Source organism: Triturus cristatus, chromosome 4_1 (genome assembly GCF_964204655.1).
Source record: "Triturus cristatus chromosome 4_1, aTriCri1.1, whole genome shotgun sequence".
Classification (NCBI taxonomy): domain Eukaryota; kingdom Metazoa; phylum Chordata; class Amphibia; order Caudata; family Salamandridae; genus Triturus; species Triturus cristatus.
The window spans coordinates 972,508,155-972,530,327 of NC_140585.1; the positions used below are offsets into that span (position 1 = coordinate 972,508,155).

General features: G+C 43.2%; 1 protein-coding gene across 1 annotated transcript in view; it reads left to right on the forward strand.

Annotated features, from left to right (window-relative positions):
- Window positions 1-22,173, forward strand: part of BLTP3B (bridge-like lipid transfer protein family member 3B) — a 291,550-nt gene that overhangs the window by 3,051 nt on the left and 266,326 nt on the right. The window contains exon 2 of the mRNA XM_085653855.1: window positions 21,401-21,563. Coding sequence (XP_085509981.1) covers window positions 21,401-21,563 — 163 coding nt within the window. The remainder of the gene's footprint in view (window positions 1-21,400; window positions 21,564-22,173) is intronic.

Below are 22,173 nucleotides of genomic sequence, written 5' to 3' on the forward strand. Positions count from 1 at the left end.
ATTTCAGCAAAATCATAGACGCCACCAAAGTTACGTTATTCACCCTTTGACACTTGGTGACGCCATATGACCTTAGATGCTATGGCTCACAATGGATACAAAAAATAAATTGACTGAAGCATATACAGAATATGCATTGACGTTGTAATGGGGAGCATAGAGGTCAGAGTTTCAACCCCTCCTACATCATGAACGACACCTCTGACATTGATAACGGTTCCAGAAAATGCTAGGCCTTAAGCTTCTTGCTGCATCCCTAGGGGAGAGTGTGGTGTACAAAAGTGTCAATCTCTTTACTTCTTTCGGTTCCAGAACATCAGAATATGGCCCATCTGAGCGTTTCAGGTGCATAAGAGTTGGAATTGCCCCTTCCTATATCTCATTAGTGATGTGGTAGTCTACGAGGTACAGGTTATATAGTGCTGGTATGTTCTATTAAATATTGAATGATCACAACCTCATCAACAGAATTCCAGCAAGTATATACTTTAGATTTGTGTTACAAAATGATAGGTTCTGAGCGTATTCTGAAGGTGAAATAAGTGGTGCGAACCCTCCATTGATGGATTTTATACTTAATAGAAGCACGTTCCTGAGCAATCATACCGTGATCGAGAAGACCTGACCCATCCCTGGCATTTCTTCCACTTGGATACTTCAAGGTCTCGGAGCCCAGCTGATTGATGTGTCCTTGCAGGTTGATCATGATCTAAATTAATATAGTGCACTGCTACCCCAAGCAGTGTCCTGGTGTTAATCGTGGAACCAAAACATATATCTATAGAGAGAGATCTAGGGAGGTAGAGAAAAAGAATTTTTTTGACTGTTCCAAAAAGACAGATGATTGGGCTTATATCGCAGAGATAGATGGAAGCGGTTCCAGCCCATAGTTGCAAGGAAGAAGGACCCAACACCCATGCAGATCTGAAGAATCTTGGGAACATGAAGGAGAATAATAAATGAGCAACAATTTCAGGTGGCAAGAAATGCATCAACTGCAATTGCATGGCTCTGATCACAAACCCCCTTATGACAAAAACAGAGGGTTCTGAAATTGCATAGCTTCTCAATAGGAAGCCAATGACGTTGCAGTACACCACTAGAAATCTGAGAGTGATGTGATAATTTGAGAAGAAGCAGAGTGTCAGAATATTGAACCAGCTGAAAGTGTTGAAGATCAGATATTCAGAGAGCTTAATATAAAAGGAATTGGCTTGGTCAAGCCTAGCTGGTACTGCAGCTTGCACAATTATCTTTCTACAATGATCAGGAAGAGGATGAACGATCTTCCTGATCATTCTTAGAGTGAAAAAACAACTAAAGAAAACTGTGTAGTTCTGAGCAGAGAAGGTTAAATGGCAGTCAAGAAGACAGTCAAAGGCTTTATAGAATGCTCAGCAACATGGGGGAATCTAACTCGGATGGCCACCAATTAGATGTCCAGATGTCAGAGGAATCACCAATAGTCAAAATGTTGGTTTTATTATGTTAAGGTTTATCCGGCAGACCTTCTTCCAGTAAGTAAGCACAAAAGTTGGACTGAGCAAGACAAGAATACTGTTGAAAGCATAAATAATGTGAGTATCATCTGCATAGGGTATTTCAGACAGCTGATATGAAGCAATAAGCCTGGGCAGTGCAATGACATTGAAAGTGTGGGGCTTAAAGAAGACTGTTAGGTTAAACCACAAGAGAGATAACAAAAGTTGGATATATGAGGTGATAGGTGGACATCCTGAAACTGACCCACAAGAATAGATTCCAACCACTGAAGCGCATTGTCTTGAATACCACAGTCTGTAAGACAGTCAAGTAGGTTGTAAAGATTAACAGTGTCTTACCCTGCCAGCAGATGAAGGAGGACCATGGAAGGAGGTAGCAAATTCCAGTATCTGGCAGGCAGGTTGGAAAAAGAACATTCACCAAAGTAGCCAAGCTTGAACCGTGGTGTTGTGGAAAGTTTAAAGCATGTGAGGGAAGGGAAAGTCAAAGCTTACATATGAGATAGGTGGATCCAGTGTTGTTAAGAACTTGGTGAACTAGAAAAGAGCTTTAAAAGTTGACCAGTTTTGGATAGGAAACCATCTAAAATGCCTATTTTCCCTCCCCAGTTTATAGGAATCAGTTGTGTTTCCATTAAATAATGGTTTATTATTAACATCAGCAGAGGGCCTATGGCATGCGGCACTTATGACGTCAAACATAGATACTTTTCCATGCCATGAAGTGGATGCAGTGTTGGAATGGGTTGTAGACTGGTTAATCCTGATTGGCCGCTAGGTATGCAGAGCCTGCCTGGTTAGGTCCTGTGAGTGCTGTTACTCATTGCATTACGGGTTGAGTAGTAAATTACATATTTGGTAATGAGAATGGCATCCGACGCATGAACAGAGGTACACATTTTGAGACTGACTCCAAAAATGCATGACAACTACAGAACTGGCAGGTTGAGTGCACCACCCTTGTATTAATTTTTTTTTTTACAATAAATAAATAACTTTCACCGTGTGAGATTTAGGTGTCACCTCCTGATGGAAGGACACAGATGGTACATTCTAGAGACAGATACTTTAAAAGAAGAGGAAGGTTCTCTTGAGTGTGAAAGAGGGTGATTACCTCCAAAGTAAGGCTACCAGGCTCACTATTCAACAATAAAAGGGTCAGTAGATTCAGGCTCGCCATTTATGTCTCTGCGAAAACATGGATTTTATTGCCACATCGAGGTAAATGTGATGGTGTTACTAAACCCTTGTAGACACCCAGGCTCATAGCTTGATGTTTGTCATATCTTTTTCGTATTTCTTGTGCAAGAGTATGGCATATAAATCAATAGTCAAAGGAAAAGTATGTATTACTAAGAAAGACATCCTTTCATCGAATCCCTAAAATGCTTACACTATAGCATGAAGGCTGACTGGTGAAGGTATGTATGTTGCTGATGAGCAGCTAGTGTGGACTGGAATAAACCTAAAACATTATGTATGATATTGTATCCTGCCTGACTATGGCAACATGTGAGCGAATACTCTTTTGCTGATGATGTAAGACCCAGCGACACTCACAAAGTGGTTTGGTTAGTTTAAATGGATGTGTGCATTGCAGTAGCCTGAAATAAGGGACTTTACCATTCACGCATGAAATGAGTCAGATTCTCTTGGTATGAGGGAAACATTTGGCAGTAGGGCTGGTGAGGGTGTTGTTGAACCTGTGCAGTCACCCGAGTGGCTAGCAGCGCTAGGGTCAGGCACTAATTGCTCATCAGAAGCACGTGTAACCTTTTCATGCCCAATACTGGTGGTGAGGAAGCGGTCTGTGGGCTATCATTCAAAAATTAGTTATAATGAAGCATTTTGGGTAAGAAGCGGGACTTGTTTTTCGTAGTCCTGGTTGGGAATCGTTGGTGAGCCAGCACTCCTGCCGAGCAGGGTACATGCAGCGCAGCGGCATAGCGTGGGTTGACAGTGCCCGGGGCAAGGCAAGTATCCTTCCACTTTTTCTTTTAAAATGTTGGGCCCCTAAGAATTGCCCTGAGAATTTTGCGCCCGGGGCAACCGCCCCTGTGGCCTCGCCCACACCATACCATACAGATGCTGCAGGAAATATTCCAAGATGTCTTTCTGCAACACTGATAAGCAGGAGAGAATGAGAGAGGACTTGCCATGCCTGTCCCTGAATACTAATAGACCTGTTTTGTGCACCTTGTACTTGCTGCATTTTTTGTGACCGGCTGATGTGGATCACGTGTTGTACCTCACTGTTTAACCTAACTGTGTTGGGTTCCTGCGTTGACATGTAAACAGTGTATCCTTTTACTGTGTGTGGTGTTTGTCACTGCTGTTCCATAGTGTACGCTACAATTCACTAAACTGTACAGCGACACTAAGTGTACAGTGTGCTATTTACTAATATTTGCCGCATTCCACGGTGGAAGATCAGCCTTGTGCTAACAGTGGGGCCGCCCTTGGGGGTGTATGTGGGTTAGAGTGGAACACCATTTTAACACCGCACATGTGGTTGAAACCTGGACATCGGGCACAGTCAGAAGCAATGGTTAAAATTCCAGATGTCCAAAGAAAGCTGAGAATTTGAAAGACTCCTTAGAAAAGAGGCATTTCTCAAACTCAGCAAAAGGAAAATTGAGAGGCAAAAGTAATAAGCATTAAAAGTAGATTCTGTTACTGCTTGTTAGCCGTGGCCTTAAATTCACTGTAACATATAGGGGAAGCTTTTGTTCCAGTAGGGTGCCCTTTCCCTAGAGATCTACATTTCAATTATAGAAATGGAAAGGCTCTGACAATGATGCCAGTATTTGATAAGTTAACCACCAAAATAGGCGAAAACTGATTTTTTTTCCGGCTGTAGCCTAACAGATCACAGACTTCGAAAGTGTATAATTTAAGCCTCAATGTTGTAAAAGTTGCACAGATGGCCCGCTAAACATGTGCAAAAGTAGATCAAAAATCAAATATTTGATCTTTTTTATGGATTTACATTGATGCCCTTTAGCTATGTTATTTTAAGATGTGGAGAATATTTTACCTTGAGCTGAGTGCATGCCATACAGATTCTTAATTGGGGATTGGCAAGGCAAAGTTGTTAAATCCTATAATTACATTTTTGATTTTCAGGGCTGCACGTAGGATTGGGTGCAGTAACACTCATATCCTGGGTAAAAATCCAAGAAGAACGCACAAGTATGGAAAGCAATATTATGATACACATAACATTTCCCAATCTTTGCTCTGTTTTAGAAACTAAAAATGTCAGCCGGTTCCTCTTTGATGGAAAAAATATAATCTCTGCTGTGACATTTTTACACCTGCATAGATTATGGTGTCTACTACAGCAACCCCAGAGCAATTCCATTTGTCACGGGTTCAAATTCCAGTGGGTAGGCACAGCTTTTCATGCTCTCAGATTGATAACATGAGTATCATCATGTTGGGTAAAAGTCACACCAGTTGCTTACTGTACGATGAAAGTGAAACCAAAGGACTGTGGCCCCGGTTGTAAGAATAGTTACTAATGCACATTAGTCAGTCTCATCCTCTCAACAGAAGTATCCTTGACGATAGGGTAGAGCTATTATCAGCTCTCTGTGCCTAGTGTACATTCACTTATGTTGCGAAATACAACTCTATGCAAGTTAAGCCGCATTGGCTATTATGAAAGAGTAGGAGATCCTAGAGGCCCTCTGTGTTACCAAAAGTATGGCGCCTCCTGCTGGGCTTCACGGAGCTGCTTAGTACTGTTGCTTTTTGAAGTATGCTACGTACCTACCTGTGTATCCCACAAACATCAGTGTCCAAAGCTCTTGATGTGGCCAGAGTAGTCTTAAGGATGATGAAAGCATGGAGATGTCTTCGGTGCATAGTGTGGCATGTGAGGGGCTCTCAGGATTTTGTGTTTTGATAATTTGGTTGTTAAAGAAAACTGTGCCCACAACAGTTTAAGGTCTGAAAGCGGATCCTCTGGAATCCCATGAGCATAACAGCTAAAGCACTCAAGCACGGAGCCCAAATGTATGTTTTCATACATAGGGCTTCAATGGAGATCACATGACGAACCTGGCCCTGCAAGACTTATGCAAGTGCATAAAGTGAAATTGTAGGATAAGACGCAATCGACCTTGGATCTGATACAAAAATGTAAACTTTCACAGCTGAGCAAGCATTTCACACTTACAGTTCCATGTATAAGAGCTATGCTATACATGTCTGAGATGGGCACTACCTGGTAGCATTGGTTGGCATTGAGCGAAAGAGATAGCGCAGCATTAGTTATATTAAGGCAACATTTTCTATTCCACACTAGCAAGAATGGAAATGGCTGAATCTGAAACATGGTGCTTATGAAGTGGGACCTTTGTTTTGAAGCATTATTAGGGTGGGTGTGTGCCTATTGGATGTAGGATGGAACCACGCATTCTGTTGTAATGCATCCTGTTATAACGCGAATGCCATTACCACGCATAACCCTTATCAAACATATTATTACAATGCATATGCCTTAAACATGAAGGCCTTTACAACGGATTTCGTTGTTAAAGCACGAATGTTAAAGGCATATGCACGGTAAAGGTATTTTCCTGTCCTTTTCAAAATACCAACCTGAGGTATAAACTCGAGCAACACCTGGATTTAATGTAAAAGGAGGCTAACTGTGCCCGCCTTACCATTGCCACAAGCACTGTGCCCTACATTTAGTGCTTTCCAGTCTGTCCACGTGACCTTTTACCTTGGATGTAACCATTCCCTTACATTCTGGGCAAGCGTCTGCCTTCCGCCCATTCGGATGACCTTTCACTTCTGGCATAACCATACTTTTCCTTCTGGACAGTCGCCTGCTTCCAAACCAATCCGTTGCCCTTTTATGTTCGGTGTAACCATCCCTTCTCTTTCCAGGAAATATCTGCTTCCAGCCCAGCTGGGTGACCTTTCACTTTCGGCGTAACTATAACTTTTCCTTTTTGGGCAAGCTTCTGCATCCAGCTCGCCAGGTGACCATTCACTTCTGGTGTAACTATTCATTTCATTCAGGGCAAGTATTTGCTTTCACTCCATGAATGAATTGGTATCATGGGTGAAAGTCTCTACCCTTCCTTGCTAAGTAACTCAGTCCTATCCATTTACTTCTTCCCGACCACAGGCTATGGCATTGATTGTTTCTTTCTAGCTCCAATCTCAAGGCCGTCGCAGGAGGCTGCAAGTACCCCCTAGGTCCTCACTGTCACCCGCTTCTGGCCTGTTCCCCTAGGATTGCATTATAAGTACTGCCACGCCTTGCTGACGACTTCCTCTGCTGGCAACCTCCCCCACCATAAGTGCCCCTCAGTTCTTCCAATACTTGCCAACAACCCCTTGCATTTAATGCCACCCTTATGTTCCATAGAAATACACATGCACCCCATCTGGAACGTAACAGGCCGAGGGCCATCAATTAATTAAGCTATGCTTAATCCCACCTCAGTCCGCACCCTACAGGAGTATGGCAGTGAGGCTGTTTAGTCCCTTCTTGACAATTCTAAACCCCCCTCAGGATCAAGCCCAAACCCATGGCCTCCTGGGAATGATCTCTGACCATACAACTTCTGTGGCCTCGATGCTCCAGGCCAAGTCATTGAGGGATTCCACAGTATTGACTTTATTACAGTTAGCAAGCATGTCATTTTAGTATACCTCATCACACCAAAGTCAATATAAAGTCCACCTCCAACCTTCCTCCTAGTCGCCCATTCCTTCATGTTGCTTGGGCGTGTATATACCTCGAACCTATCGGAACCCCATCTTCCTTTTTTTTTAAAATGACATTCGCAGACAGTTCTTCCTAAAAGGCTGTTATGGCTGCCCCAGTACAAAATGAATGTGTGGTAAAGTAGCACCCCTAGAGCCCCGCTATCTTTACTGCTGCAGCCTACACCTTTTATATAAATAATATGTATATATTTTAAATAGCCTCAAAGTGTGAGTGGCACACTGAGGGCAGGTGGTCAATGAGTACTTCCTTTGCTGAACTCCAAGAGAAAAGAGGGACCATTGGCAGGACCTGCGGTTAACTATGCTGCATCCCCAAGGTCAAATTCCTCTAGGTAAATTTACGACTGGGATGGACCCCGTGTCCCACACCAGTGGCCAGGATCTTCTTTGCATTCCTCTAGCCCTCCCATCACTCCTGCCCAGTCCGGGCTCAGCTCCCTGGGGGTGGTCTCCACTAAGGCCAATGAACCAGCCATATCCCCACGCCTCCCTAAAGGGGGGCCGAACCAAGGGGACATAGCCGTAGCAGCCTGAGGTGCATGTCATTCAGGGGAGCAGATGGGAGATACACTGATTGTTGTCTCTAGGTGCAACTGCCCACATCTCCAAAGGCAGTGCCCTACTTGGGCAGGAAAACCTTTTCCATGGCTCTTCCAGGCATCCAGTGTGCAGACCTGGTCGAAGAAGTGGGGGAGTAAGTACGGGAGCTCCCAATTGTAATTGGCCATCTTGGGTATCAGCCCCGCCCAAGCGAGACAGATTTAGGCTGATGAATCTATGTGAAAATCACATTTGAACTCTAGCTTGTATTACAGAGTCTTCCGACTTAGCTCAGAAAAATGGTGTTATCTGCAATCTCACAGCTTCTGTAACTGCTACTATTAGCAGCTTGCCTTCAATCATCATTTTTCAGTCCGGTTTGGAATGGAGTCTATGCAGTTTGAATCACACATTGGCTGCTATTGCACCCACTCTAAAACAGAGGTTCACACTTAACCATCAGTGTTCATCAGCTCACATTGACTGCAAAGCTGGCATAGCTAAAAGAGCATGCGTTATTGTGCTCTATCTCACTGTACAAAGTAAGCGATTTAACTCCATTCGGTAATAATGGTATAGTTTTGTTTTTTAAACTGTTTTTATTTTATTTATAAACACTGCACAGGAGCAATTGAGTCATATATGCGGCAAGTTCAACATGATTACCGCTAACTACTACATTCAAGAATACAGAGGTTACATTGCGATAGTTTCTCGACTGGCACCCCTCCCCCACTTTGGGTTAAGCATGGCCCGTGCCCAATGCATCTTCTTGGGAAACCAGAATATCGTCCGACAAGCTATGGGTCCAATGTACAGGGGCTTTTATTGTCCGTTTCAGCCCTGGTCATCTCTAGGTTGTAGTATCTTAACCATGGCATAATGATATAGCTCAGCAGATATTTCCTGTCCCCCCGGAACACATCATCACACTGCTGTTAGTGACCTTTCTAACCTGCAGTGACCTTTTATAGGGTCCTCTTCAAACATGACACTACAAATTTAGTTAACATAATCAGCAACTTTGCTCAAAGGTGCTATCACAAGGCTATGTTATACGTTCTATATCTTTATAAGCTAGATATTATCTTCAATGTTCACACCCCTCACTGAAATGTAACCTGAATTCCAACTTCCTAATGTCCATGAAACTAGATCGCTTCTCTCCCACACTTGAGTGAACTGTAAAATCTCTCAACTTTACCCTAGACTCCTCGCTTCTTCACATCAATCACGTGTCCAGATCCCCCAACCCTTTCCTCCATTTCCTCAACAAAAAAACTTCATCCCCAAGGATCAAGTTAAAAGAGCAGTTTGAGCCCTAGTAATAGCCAGACAAAGCAGTTCTATTATAGCTGGTATTCCTCAATCACAACTAGCCCCACTGTAGGCCATACTGCATTTCCCATCCAAACCAGTGACCTTGAAAAAATCCAGTCGCATTTTTTCCATACTGCGTGAGATGCATGGGCTACCACTGAGAGTACTCTAGGCCGTGTCTCAGCAGCCGATACACACTGAGAATGTAGGTCTCCAAACGTCTTTCACGCAGAGCTGTTCCTTCTCCAGGGCAGCAATCTCAACCTGGAACTCTCTACCAACAATTGTGAGTACTCAGCCCAGCTTTCTCAGAAAACAACTGAAAACTCACTTACTCCATCTTTACTTGGACAAATAATATATAATTTGTAAACATACCACTGCAGCAGTCCTCTCCTCCCCCCTTACCCTGTACTGTTCACCCTCTCTTCCATATAAAAGTACTGTTGCTCCCTGGTCTTGTCTGTTAATGCTCTCAAGTTGTTAATTTCATGGTTTCCCAGATGAAATTACTGTTGCTCTCTTGTGTGAACGGTTTATGGCCTTAAACTACTAGTGTTATGGGTTCCATATTTGACGTAAAGTGCATAAAATGTTTTGGCTGCAAGTGCACTACATAAGACCAGTGTTGAAATAAATAATAAAGAAGTCTCAAATCACACCCTTGATTTCTCTTTTTTTAAATACTCGATGTGAATAAACAAAAGATTTGTTTTAGGGTAACAATCCCTTCTTTTTATATTGATGGAATTACTAATTTTGCCTTTCTCACTGGAAGGTTAAAATCTTGGCAATTTTCCATGAGTCTTTCTGCAATCAAGCTAAACAATATTCCACTTGATGTCTTGTGGCTTAATATTGAGTTTCTCAGGAATCTTGGGTACTTTGTCTTGATGTTTATTTTAGTTTGGGCTCTTCCTTTTTGCCACACTCTTGCATTTTTGCAAAGGATTTATGGATACCATTATTAATCAATACTTTCTCTCCCCATCTTAAACCTATGCACTTGAGCTGGGTTTCACAACAGTCCTAATCTGCTGCTTCAGTCATTTGCAGTGGCATCATTAGAAGTGATTTTTAGAGGCATACACTGGGCCATGGATAAAACCTGTAAAATATATAAACCTATATCTCTATCCACTGAAACGTTAAAGTATACTTTGAAAAACAAGGGAATTCACTAGCTATAGTTAGTTATCTCAAGTAGCTGTAACCCGTGCCCTAAGGTAACTATAACTCGCACCCCCGCCATGCACAATGTTCTCTGCAATAATTTCAATGCACATGTTGCAGTGATATTATCAATGATGTCCTAGAAGATATCATGCGAGATGTAATATGTGGGGTAATTAGCAGTGCATGGTGGGTGCACAAGTTATAGTTACCTTAGGGTAATAGAGATCCCTATAACTGGTGAATTTCTGTAGTTTTTAATGTTTAAAATGTTCTGTTATTACTGAACATCTCACTTAACTATAACCTTTGGTTTTTGCAGTGAATGTTTAGCAAAAAGTAATATTTAATTACCATACATATATCCTACCCCCCCACTGCACATGTAGTTCAGTAGGGCCTGCAGCCAACACCCCTCCGCATGCAGCAATCCTCATGCTGCGCACTGCTTTTGGCCATGCGAAGTGGGTGTTGGCCACAAGGCCTGGCCTGCACTGTGGTCAACCCCCTAAAGACAGCCAACCCCGCACCACGCAGGTCCTTCAGTTGTGTATGACGTGGGTTGGCCACAGAGCTCTTTTATTTAATTAAAGGGGAGGGGAGCGTGGCCCCCCTCCCCTAGCCTTATTAGGCCCTGGGGACCCCATTCCCCAGGGCCAGTTGTAAAAATCAAGGGGAGTGGGGCCATGAGGCCCTCTTTCCCGAGTATTGTCCCTGGGTACCCCTCCCCCCCCGGGGCCAGCATTATTTACAGCTGGGTGCCCACCTAGGGCACCCACCATATACTCGTTAGGGGGCGCAAGGGGAGCTCAAGGCCGCTGCTCATGCCGGCTGCCGGCATGCTGCAGGAGCCAGCATTCATCCCACCTGCAGGTAGCAGGATATTGCACTGCTCCCTCCAGGTAGAAGCAATATTTTGATCTGTGTCCTAGCCCCCATCAGTGTGCGCAGGGGAACAGATCAAAAGTCTGCTCCCACTCAGGTGGGAGCAAACATTGGTTTCCCTGCCCAAGCCGGTGTGGGCAGGAAAATCGCTAAATTCCAAGGGTGTGCTGCCTGGGGCACAGCATGTGAGCCCGGCCCTGGTGGATGGGGCTCCCGGGGCCACAACGGCTCAGGAAGGGATGCCATGCGACCCCCCTCGTTTTTACAAAGTTTTGCAGTCTGGAGCTTTTAGAGGCTTGGGGAGGGAGGCTGTGTGGCCCCGTCCCCTTTAATTAAAATAAACGGCCCTGGAAGAGGGAGTCCCCAGGGTCAAATAAAGCTCAGGGGGGCACACATCCCCCCCCCCTTTCCTTTAATTAAAATATATATGTTGGTCCCACCCCACCAGGCCTGGTCTGCCCGAGGAGTTTAGAAAAGAAGTGTATGAGACTACTCCTTCTCTTTCTCCTTCTTTTGCCACAGAATCTCATTCTCATTCTTTTGCTCCAGAATCTCTCCTCCTCCTCCTCCTCCTCCTCTTCCTCTTCCTCCTCTTTTTCCTCCTCCTCCTCCTCCTCTTCCTCCTCATTCTTTTGCCACAGAATGTTTTGGCTCCAGGTGGGGTTCCTTTTGGACCCCACCAGACCTAGGGGTCAGGATATCTGTACCCTGCCCCCCTCATGTCTATATTTTTTGTTGTGTTTTTTTTAGGACTCAGTCTTGAGAACTGGAGTGACTCCCACCACTTCCTGGTTGAGGTGGTGGCTGCCAATAGAGATCTCACTTTGAGATTTGTAGGCCCCGCGGATTATTCACGGTGTGAAATATGCAATTTGTTCAACCTTAATTTCTCCAAAACTACTGAATGGCCTTACACCAAAACATAAAAAGAAGTCTTACTGGACCAATATCTAGCTTTCTTTCACATTTGATGTAAATCCGCTCAGCGGTATGGACTGTAGTGTTGTCTAAAGTTCCTATGGAAAAATGAATGGGGAAAACACATTTTGGGACCCCTCTTTTTTCTCAGCCCCTGCTTGTCGGATCACTTCGAAACATTCCATGTGCAAACTAGTCAATAAGTAGCACTTTTATGGAAAGTTTTGTCAAACAGGGCCAAAGTTATTAGCAACACAAAAAATGCATTTCCTATGGGAACACAATCCTAACTATAACTACCCAGTGGCAACTGCCACTGGGTTATATAATATGCTTAAAATGTTATGGTTTAAATTAGATTTTCTGTGTGGGTATACATGTTACCGTTGGGGTCTATGTATGCCAGTCTGAATTCAGTTTGACTGGATTTCTTTGGTGTACTTTCCGGAAAGGAGTGCCTCAGTTAACAGTCCATTGTGTTGATCTCTCTCCGAGACGGGGAATCCTTTGTAAATGTATTTTTATATGCTTGTCGCGCAGCCAAGATAAGTAGTTGATCTATCAGTTGGTTACACATTTGACAGACTGTGCCCTCTGACTGTACAGCTAATCAACTCTCAGATTACCGAGATATTCGTAGCGACGGAGACAAAAGAGCTGAACCTTATTTACACAGCTCTATGCATTGGGTGACAGAGATGTCTCAAAACTTACACAAATCTCTTGTACACAACTTCTGCTTCGAATCCGTCTTAGAGTGTCACACAGTTCTCAAAGTGGCACAAGGCAACAGCGCTAGCCCTCAATCCACAGCTCTTGGCACACATGTACTGATAGAGTAGTCCTAGGAAATTCAAACCCCGTCTATTAGTAATGAGGTACGCAAAGCTATCCCTCAAAGAAACCAGTGTTTGGAACACTTGAGACGGCTGGGCTATCTCACAGGATACACAGCTGGCTCTCAGTAACACGTTAGAAAGCAGAACTGTATCTACAGTCCTACCTAGTACAACTCATCAGGCGTTAGACTAATGCATTTTAGTGTGGTGTCTGCATCACTGCACTAAAATTGCGCCTCCCTGACATTAACAGCCCTGTGCGAGCCTTACCAACGAGAGGCGCTACATTAGAAGCACGACTGGCTGCTGGCAGAGTGCACAGTGCTTCCGCTGCCTGAGACTGATCCTGCATACACTGGCCTCTCAGTGTATTCACAAATTTGATGCACATGGCTGCTACAACTCACTGATATGACGGCACCGCTGCAGCTTGGGACTACATTGAATCAAGCCACCATTCAGCCAGGTGCTTCAGGTAACACATGCCCCTTCACAGTGGCGTGTCACCACGTTAAGAAACCCAACATCCTATCGGAGTAACAGAGGAGCGAGCTTTGTTTTCTTGTTGCGCTGCTCAGCACCAGTGTCCCTCTGGTCCACGCGGCGTAGCACAAGTTGGCCTCCGTGACAGTACTGGGCCACTGTTAGGAGGTCGGCATGCGTGACTTGCATCAGGCAGGATCGTTTTCAACAGGTTCTGGAAGTTCAGGAAGCCATCGCTGTGACCCAGACAGGGCTCGGAATCCGATCAACGCATCACAGTGAGCGCGGTCTTTAAAGGCAAAGCTCAGTCTAACAAACCGTGTCATGGACTAGCTCGCTCACCGCAACGTCTGCTGCGGAGAACATCTGCCTGATCTGCCCTCGGTCAAAGGAGGGAGGTCTCTGGGCTGTCCGACTGACCTGAGCAAAGCACTGTCTGAGCAGCCCTGAGCAGGGCAGCTGTCGGCAGTGTTCATTCCCCACTGCGGCTTACAGACTACTAGAACAGCATCGGCCAGAGGCAGCCTTTTCCCAGCAGAGTTGGTAAGTGGCCTGCTACAGACAGGGCAAGCCCTAGAGAGTTCAATCATTTTTGTGTTTGGGGAAAGATCATGTAATATGGTACTGTGTGAAATCAAAAGAAGAGACGATTGCAAATCCAAGATGCGATAAGGTGTTCCGTAGCCAAACATGATCTGGCAAATTTACAATGATGTAATTTGCTTGTGGTTCTGCAAGCAGCTGCAGAGGTCAGAACAGGTATACAATCATGTAGGATGTGGCTAGAGTGTAGTTACAAAATTCTTTCACAGTAGGATCAGCTTACAGAGCTGCAGTAGAATCGTGCCTTTCCATTGCAGGTGCTTTGTAGCAATCACAGGATCTTATTAGAGCTTCTTCTTGATCAAATACATACAATTTCTTATGTTTATCTGTTTCCATGAACTCCATTGCTTGATTTTGCAGGTGAAACAGTGTCACTCTAAGTGCCACACATTTAGTGGTTGAATGTCACTCATAAGTACACTAAAACCATGAAAATGTCACACATAAGCAATCTAAAAACCTGGCAGCTATGCGTCCAGCTCAGAGTGAGAGAATCACATGTCCTCTTTGTTTCCTTCGGCAAAGGGCTTGATAATTACAAACATTTATATGGACCCGCAGCACCGGCAGAGACCGTGCCCTCATGTGGATCCCGATGGCAGCACCTTGCCGTTGTCACTTTCCGGCAAAAAATTGCTCCACCGTGCCCTGCAATATCTCGTGGCCGGACAGAGCAGGCACTGAGGTGCCCTTCCATTTCTGGTGCTTAGCAGCAGTTTTAAGATCGTCTTACAGTTTCATGTTGCTCAAATGGGTGTAATTACTGATATTTATGTTTCCCTCGTCTTCATTCCTTGAGTTTGCTTGCAAAAAAGTGTCACTCATAGTTGTTGAATGTCACTCATAATCACACTGAAATTATGAAAATGTCACACATAAGCAGTTTGAAACCTTGGTAGATATGTATCTAGCTTCATAGCATTCAGTAACACCTTAACCAGCGGAGCTATCTTTTAGTATCGAGCATCGCTCTCAGTAATGACTGAGCTAGCCACGCTGGTCCAAGCGGTGTAGAGCCTTTATTGAGACATCTGTGCTGTTCAGACCTGCCAGACTGAATCTCCCGACAGCTATCCCAATCGTTAACTTGGGCCCCTTCCTAACCGGAAGTAGAGCTAGAGCTTTTCCTAGGACCTTGTAGTCTGGCGGACTACAAGATTATGTACCCCGCATGCCTGTTACAAGAGGAGAAATAGCGCGCCCCAAGAGAGAGGCTCCAACCAGGTTGAGCCGCTGCCTTCGAAGACTTTCTAGCGATTTATTTTAAAGTGCAGTATGCACAGTTTGTTACAAGTGCACATCCAGTTTATTTTGGTTTCATTGTGACTTTGTTGCACAACTTTAATCATCTGATCATGGAGGGAAGCACGAAACCTTTAAGAAGCTTCAGATGTCGAAGGCCTATAGCGTCTGGCTTGCCAGACGTTCACCCCAAAGAGCGAGGCGTGCATGTGGTGCAGGGTACTGACTCACCATTAGACCATTAGGGTGAACACTCAAACCACCCTACTCGGAGAAAACACCCTGTCCTGAAATCAGAGGGAAAGAAGCGGCAGACTCTTAGCGCACTAACCAAGAATCTGAAGGTGCCCCCAAACAAGTATGTATTATGGAGTGTTCAGCACATCTGTAAATATATCCCTTGAATACCTTGAGTACAACTCCCTATAAACCACCAACAGGGATTTTAGACCCTCAGTAAATCGAGAGTGCACAATTTATGAAGGAATAGCGCACGCAAGTGTTTTCAGGCCTGTTTCTACGTGGTACAACTCCATTTTACAGCTTTTGTAGTCATCGAAAAGCTGCATGTCCACAAATACCACTTATACCTGATTTTGACTACAAGTTATAGAGGGATCTGTTGCTACGGCGCCAGGCCCAGCATCCCAGAATTAAAAATCACTACTGCTGTAGAATTAAATAAAGACCAGATGAGTTGTTGGACTCCTGTCTTGCAGCTGCCAGTGTAAACTAAAGGCCATTCGATTAATAAAAACAAATCTCAAACTGCAGTTTCTTGTAGTGATTTCATACCATGCTATCTTCACATCCAAGCTCTTGCACTTTACTTTCAGAAATTCAACTTTCATAATATGCTCTGTGACTTTGTATGCAAACATGGTCATCTTTACACATTTGTTAAGCTCTCTTCAGTCTCAACGTAAAGACAAACCCAAATGTATTTATTGCCTGTGTCAATGGGTGGCGCTATCATGGCTGTGGGTAAATGTTGCTGCACTAGCGGCAGTGTGCACTGTGTTCTCCCTCTAGCTATTTTGTAGAAGAGTTAGTCAGTAGGAAGTAAATATACTATAAAGTTTAAATAGGAAAAATCTGTTTTCTCATACTCTGTGGACAAAACTACTCCATGTCGTATAATTGAAATCGCCAGATATGTTTGTACTAATACCCACAACAGGGCTCCTATAAATGTATAATTGACTCAAACATTATTGTACTTTCTTTAGAGTGTTTTATGTGTTTTCTCATTAGTCGATGGATTGTCAGTGCTTTGTAAAAAAACACAAAAAACATCTTGTCAAAGTTTCCTGATTTAATTCCTCGATTTTTGAATGAGTCATCAGTTTCTCGAAAATCTTTCCATTTTAGAGGCAGAGATTCGCTCCACTTGGCATTTGGACAAGACTTCTTTGAGCTGCCTTACCCCATTCACTTAACTTGCATTACATTTGTTTTGTTAATTAAGGATGCTTTTCATTTCTGCTAATTCGCTATGGTCTTTGGATAAATCATTAAAGAGATCTCTTTCACTAGATGAACTTCAGCTAATCCCTTCTTTAGTTTGTTTTAGCATGTCACATGCCAGCTGGTCCTGGCCAACATTTATGAAACCGCTGTTCCAGCATTGTGTCTGGTGTGACTCATGTGCTGTGGTTTCCAGTTCTAATTTCTAGCAGCCTGATTTGTCAAGGATTGAGTGAAAACGTGGTGTGTGTGGGACAACACGCATCACGATACGTTTAAAAACGTGGAACATGTAAACATGTAAGAATTATAAGGTGGTAGTCATGAAATACAGCGAAATAAAAAGAGCAGAACCAGGATTGACAAAGCCAGAAGGCCCGGCTTACATTTGTTTTAGTCTGGGCAAAAATATTAAGGTCTATTGCAGTGGGAAAAAAAGAAAACAAAAGTGATTGCTTTGTGTGTATATAGGGCACCCAATAGATAAAGAAATTAGTGTATCACGTTTCACTATATTTTAAGATGTAAATTAAACTCCATTATGAGAAGTGGAATGCTACTCCATACAGTCAGTAGCATGTAATGAGGGATTTATATTCTTCTGAGCAGTAACAATAGGTCAGCAAACAGTTGTGCTGTCCAGCCAGACCTAAAAGAAAAAGCAATACTACTTCAATATAGTTGAGGTTCACCCAGATACAATGCTCTACCGGTGGTCACAAGGAGAGTTAACTCTGTTCCAGATTTAGGTTCCTGCTGCTCATAAGGCCTCCTTACTCATATTTAGCAAGAGTTGAGCTGTAGCTGAGGGCAGGGCCAAATGACGACTTAGTATCTCAGTTCTGAGTAAGAGCGACCCGGTGTAACATCAATGTGAGCTTTTCCACTGTCACTATTTTTTAATTAGGAGCCCCTTGAAGGATTGGGAGTCTGGTTTGTTACCATAATTGCAACTCTCATATAGAGTTGTCTATGAAATCTGTGATAATACCACATATCTGTACTGGCACTGTGGCACCCAGTGTTTATGGTCTTGCTACAAAATTATCTTTTAATGTTAAAAGCATAAGGAAATTGTGGTTTTATGCCTTTTCTGCATTCAACGTTTTGGCAATACACCTAGGTTTTAGCTGATGTTAAACGGCGTGGCGCTCCCTTGCAGTGATGTTATATCACCGCATTTTGAATGGGTAATGTCACTTCATTGTAGTAAATGCGCGATAACTTCTGACTGCATGTCTTCCACTGGAGTCTTTAAATGAGTATTCCTGTTTCAAAACAAATGGCTTTCCTGCAATATTTTGTATTTTCTGCAAGTATATGAGTATTTTATTGAGACTATCTAAGGCTGTGCTGTTATAGTACTGCACATGAGACACGGTGGTAATGTTACACATTGGTTCCCAGATAAGCCATTTTGTTTGATCAAATGTGCGTTGGAATCAAAGATAATGTCTGGTTTTCTTGCTCAATTGAGTATGGCAGGGGAGAGCGAGCGGCATGCAGTGGTGTAACAAAACTTGAGCCACCCCTCCCCCCCTCCCCAGTACATGGAGTCCCCAGCCCACCACCTATCACTTTGGTCCAAGTGTACTGTGCTGTGTGTGCCCCCTGGAAATTCAGGGTTCCCCCAGCACCGCGGGGCCTAATGTTACACCACTGGACCCATTATCTTGGAGCCGATATCTTACAGTAACACAATATGCTTCTGTGTGGACTCCTGTCTAGTCAAAGCAGAAGGCACTCACTCTGGCCCAGTCACTGTCTCAAGTTAAAAGTGAAATCTGTTTTTTTTCCTGGATGGAGTGGATGGTAGGGCACAGAAGATGAGTGAGCAGAGGTCTCACTCATCTTCTGTGCCCTACCATCCACTCCATCCAGGAAAAAAAACAGATTTCACTTTTAACTTGAGACAGTGACTGGGCCAGAGTGAGTGCCTTCTGCTTTGACTAGACAGGAGTCCACACAGAAGCATATTGTGTTACTGTAAGATATCGGCAACGGGCTGCAGATATGTGGCAAGCAGTGCTTAGGTGAGCCATCCGGCATCACACTGGCAAACTATGGTTTAAGTAGCACCTTAACGTTTTGATTATATTTGATAAGAAAGGTCCATAGTGTAGGCAGTTAAGCCTCCAACCTATACAAACATAAAGTGGGCAACGACTTTACTAAATGCTGCCAGCCGTTTCCAAGGGACCCAGTGTCACAATCTACCTTCTAACCGTGTGTGGTTCTCACGTTCACCTGGCAAAACTGTATCCCTCCCTCGCATGTCATCTGATGTGAAGTTGCCCAGCGTTGTATCCTTCTCTAGTTGCTACTGCAGTTTGACTTGCACCATTTTATTATATGCTGTTGAACAGAAAAGTTGGTTATAGATGAGCCAATAAATTCCCTAAATGCCAGCGATGATCTTTTTATTAATGAAATTAATAATTGTATTTTGCCTAAAGTTCTCGGGTATTACTGTTGTTGTAAGCAGAGGTTTCATGCGACCTGTTCCATGATCCTGGTTGGTAGGGCCATAGAGTGCTTCTATTAGTCAAGGACTCAATGGTATGGCTTATGATTCATGTCTTCTTATTAGGAGCTAAAGTATTATTGAGTTATTTGCTTCTAGGTTACCTCTCCATAGGAATCATTAGCCCCCTGCATTCATTGCATGACTTTCTGTTTTCCTGTCACTACGGATCCCAGTGTGAGTCCGTGTTTTCTGCTCTTGAGCCATTCGGTTCCTGCAGCTGCAGCTGGTCACTGGCATTATCTCTTGTGTCTTGTACAGGCATGCTATGATTCACTGCTTATGACCTCACATATTACATCACTGATGACCTCTGAAATCTGTGTCGGTTCAAGTTATACTTATGTCAATTACATATAACTGGGGAAGTCTGTGTTTTTTTGGGGTGTTTAAAACGGTAATTTGATTATTATTTCAAGACCTACGTATAACTCCACTTTAAGGTTTTTTTCCCAGCAAATCTGTATCAAACATACAAGCATGTTGTGGGGATTGGGCATATGTCTTATACAGGCTATAGTCTTTTAATAAAATACTTTAAATTCAATTTTAATATCGTTACAATAACCACATTGTGAAACCAGACTGTTATTGACCAGACAGTGTTCCAGTGCATATACATTAATTGGGCAAGAGGTATACATATTCAATATAGTACTCTGCCCCCCAAAAACAGGTTTGGGGGGCAGTACTATATTGAACATGTATAACTCCAGATTTTCAAATATTTCAGGGGACACCCCCATCCCTCATACACTATGTTTTAGGCCACCATAAACCAATTTGTGTTGTTACCATTTCAGAATGGTCAGTGTTTCTGTGCACCCACATTTTTTTGCAGTCTCTTTTGGCTGCTCCCATACCTTGATTCAGAAACAATTTTTGATACTTAGTCAGGTCTGTCGCTTTCCAGATTCCCAGTATTGATGTTTTCTCCATTGTTGCTGGTAACCCCACTGTTACTTTTAGTGCTGCCTTTATCTATTGGCAGTGTCTTTTTTGTCTTGGGACATTTCCATAGTACATGGATAAATCTTCGCCTCTATCCACAATTATATGCACATTTATCATTGGCTATTCTCCCGAATGTACATAGCTGCACTCCTGTGTAATATTAGATTTGCCATAATCCTAAAACTTTCGGGGAAGGGTGTTTTGAGAACTTAGGATAGATTTGAATTGTAGTAGATGTTGATGAGTTATGAACAAATCCTGCATAGTGTTCTGGGTATTTGCTCCCGCTAGTGGCTCATTCTTTAAAAGCGACACGCTACAAGAGCCCTGAAGAAGACCCGGACCCTTTTTGCAATTTTACTCCACTGGACCATTCAGACACTTACCCTTCTTAGGTAAATGGGGAAAAATCTCGCTCACTTGTTGTCTAAACTTCTTTAAGGAGTGCTGCAGAGATGTGGCAATAAAGAAAGTACTGCATTACACTAGCCTCTGGTCTTTGCATGAAATCAAAAAGACGCAAAGTTCACCCCTCTTGACGGCTAAAGACTTCAAATGCTCAAAAATAAATTTGCAGAAAACTAGTCTTCAAACACAAATTGAAGACTATGGAATGAAAATGGACACCCCTCCAAGATTTACCCAGCAGTACTGTTATCCTTTCCATGAAGCTGAGTGGGAGTGGGTCAGTGCTAGAGGCCCTAGCGTGTGTTGTCTGCAAAATCTTTTGAGCAGAAGAGACATTTCTGTGGGGTGGAGTCTGTAATTTTCTCTGTGTAGCATTGTGAAGCAGAGAAAGGGATGTGTAATACATGTAATCCCTTTGCGCCTAAATCTGAAGTTTTTGTTTTGCTTTTATGCTTTCCAAAGGAGCTAGAGCTGCTGTGGCCAACAGTAGGTGGGAGCAGCGGTCTAGCCACAGACTAGGTCACCTATCAGCATTTCTCATGGTGTCTCAGATCCACTCCCATGTGTGCAATAGAGTACCTCTGATAAATCTCCGAGTGATGCACTCCCGCATTTGCACTTCTTATTTTAATAATCCAATATCCCAGGCCCTTGATGAAGTAAAGGGTATCCCGGTTAGCAGGATAATCTGAAAAAGAATTTACTGTGTAAGAGATCCAATGTCACAAGCAAACATCTCTTCTTCACGGCATTTTTCTAAAAATTTACTTTTTACTTTATTTCAGGTTTACCAAAAACTTGTCTCCCGACAAAATCAACCTAAGCACTCTAAAAGGGGAAGGCCAATTGACAAACTTGGAGCTGGATGAAGAGGTTCTGCAGAACATGTTGGATCTTCCAACATGGCTGGCCATTAACAAGGTTTTTTGCAATAAGGCGTCTATAAGGGTAAGCATGTTGTTGCATGGAAAAAGTGATGGTATCTGTATTGATTTGTTAAAATATGTGATATATGTGAATATTGCAAAAGGTGTATATATTGATTCAAATGTGTTTAGTTAGCTATCCGTTTATGGAGTCATGATTAATGACAACAGTGAGGCAATCCCTCAGCTGAGGTTTGCACATTTTGTATAGTGGTGTATTGAAGTGTAAATTTGCACTTTTCTTGATTTTTGGATAAAGACTTCTGTGATTTTTCAAAGGACCTAATAAGTATTTGGTGAATAGTTTTGCTTCCTGACACACACATTTGTACTTTGAGAAGGAGTCAGTTTGTTAGGAGTAGGAATATATGAAAGTCCCACGTATGCAAAGTTCTTATAAAAAGGTATCCCTTTTGCTTCTGCGTTATTTCTTCACGATCATGGATACCATCACACACATGGTGGGTACAATTGCAGTGTATTGATATGCTGTGTGCCTTCTAGGATATCTGACCATTAAGCATGAGGTGATGACCCACCCCATTTTGAGTATAGTAGCCTTGAGCAGTAACCATGGCAGAGCGCTGGTAAGTGTTTTCCAGGAAGACAGCTCTTCAAAGAGTAAGCTGGAC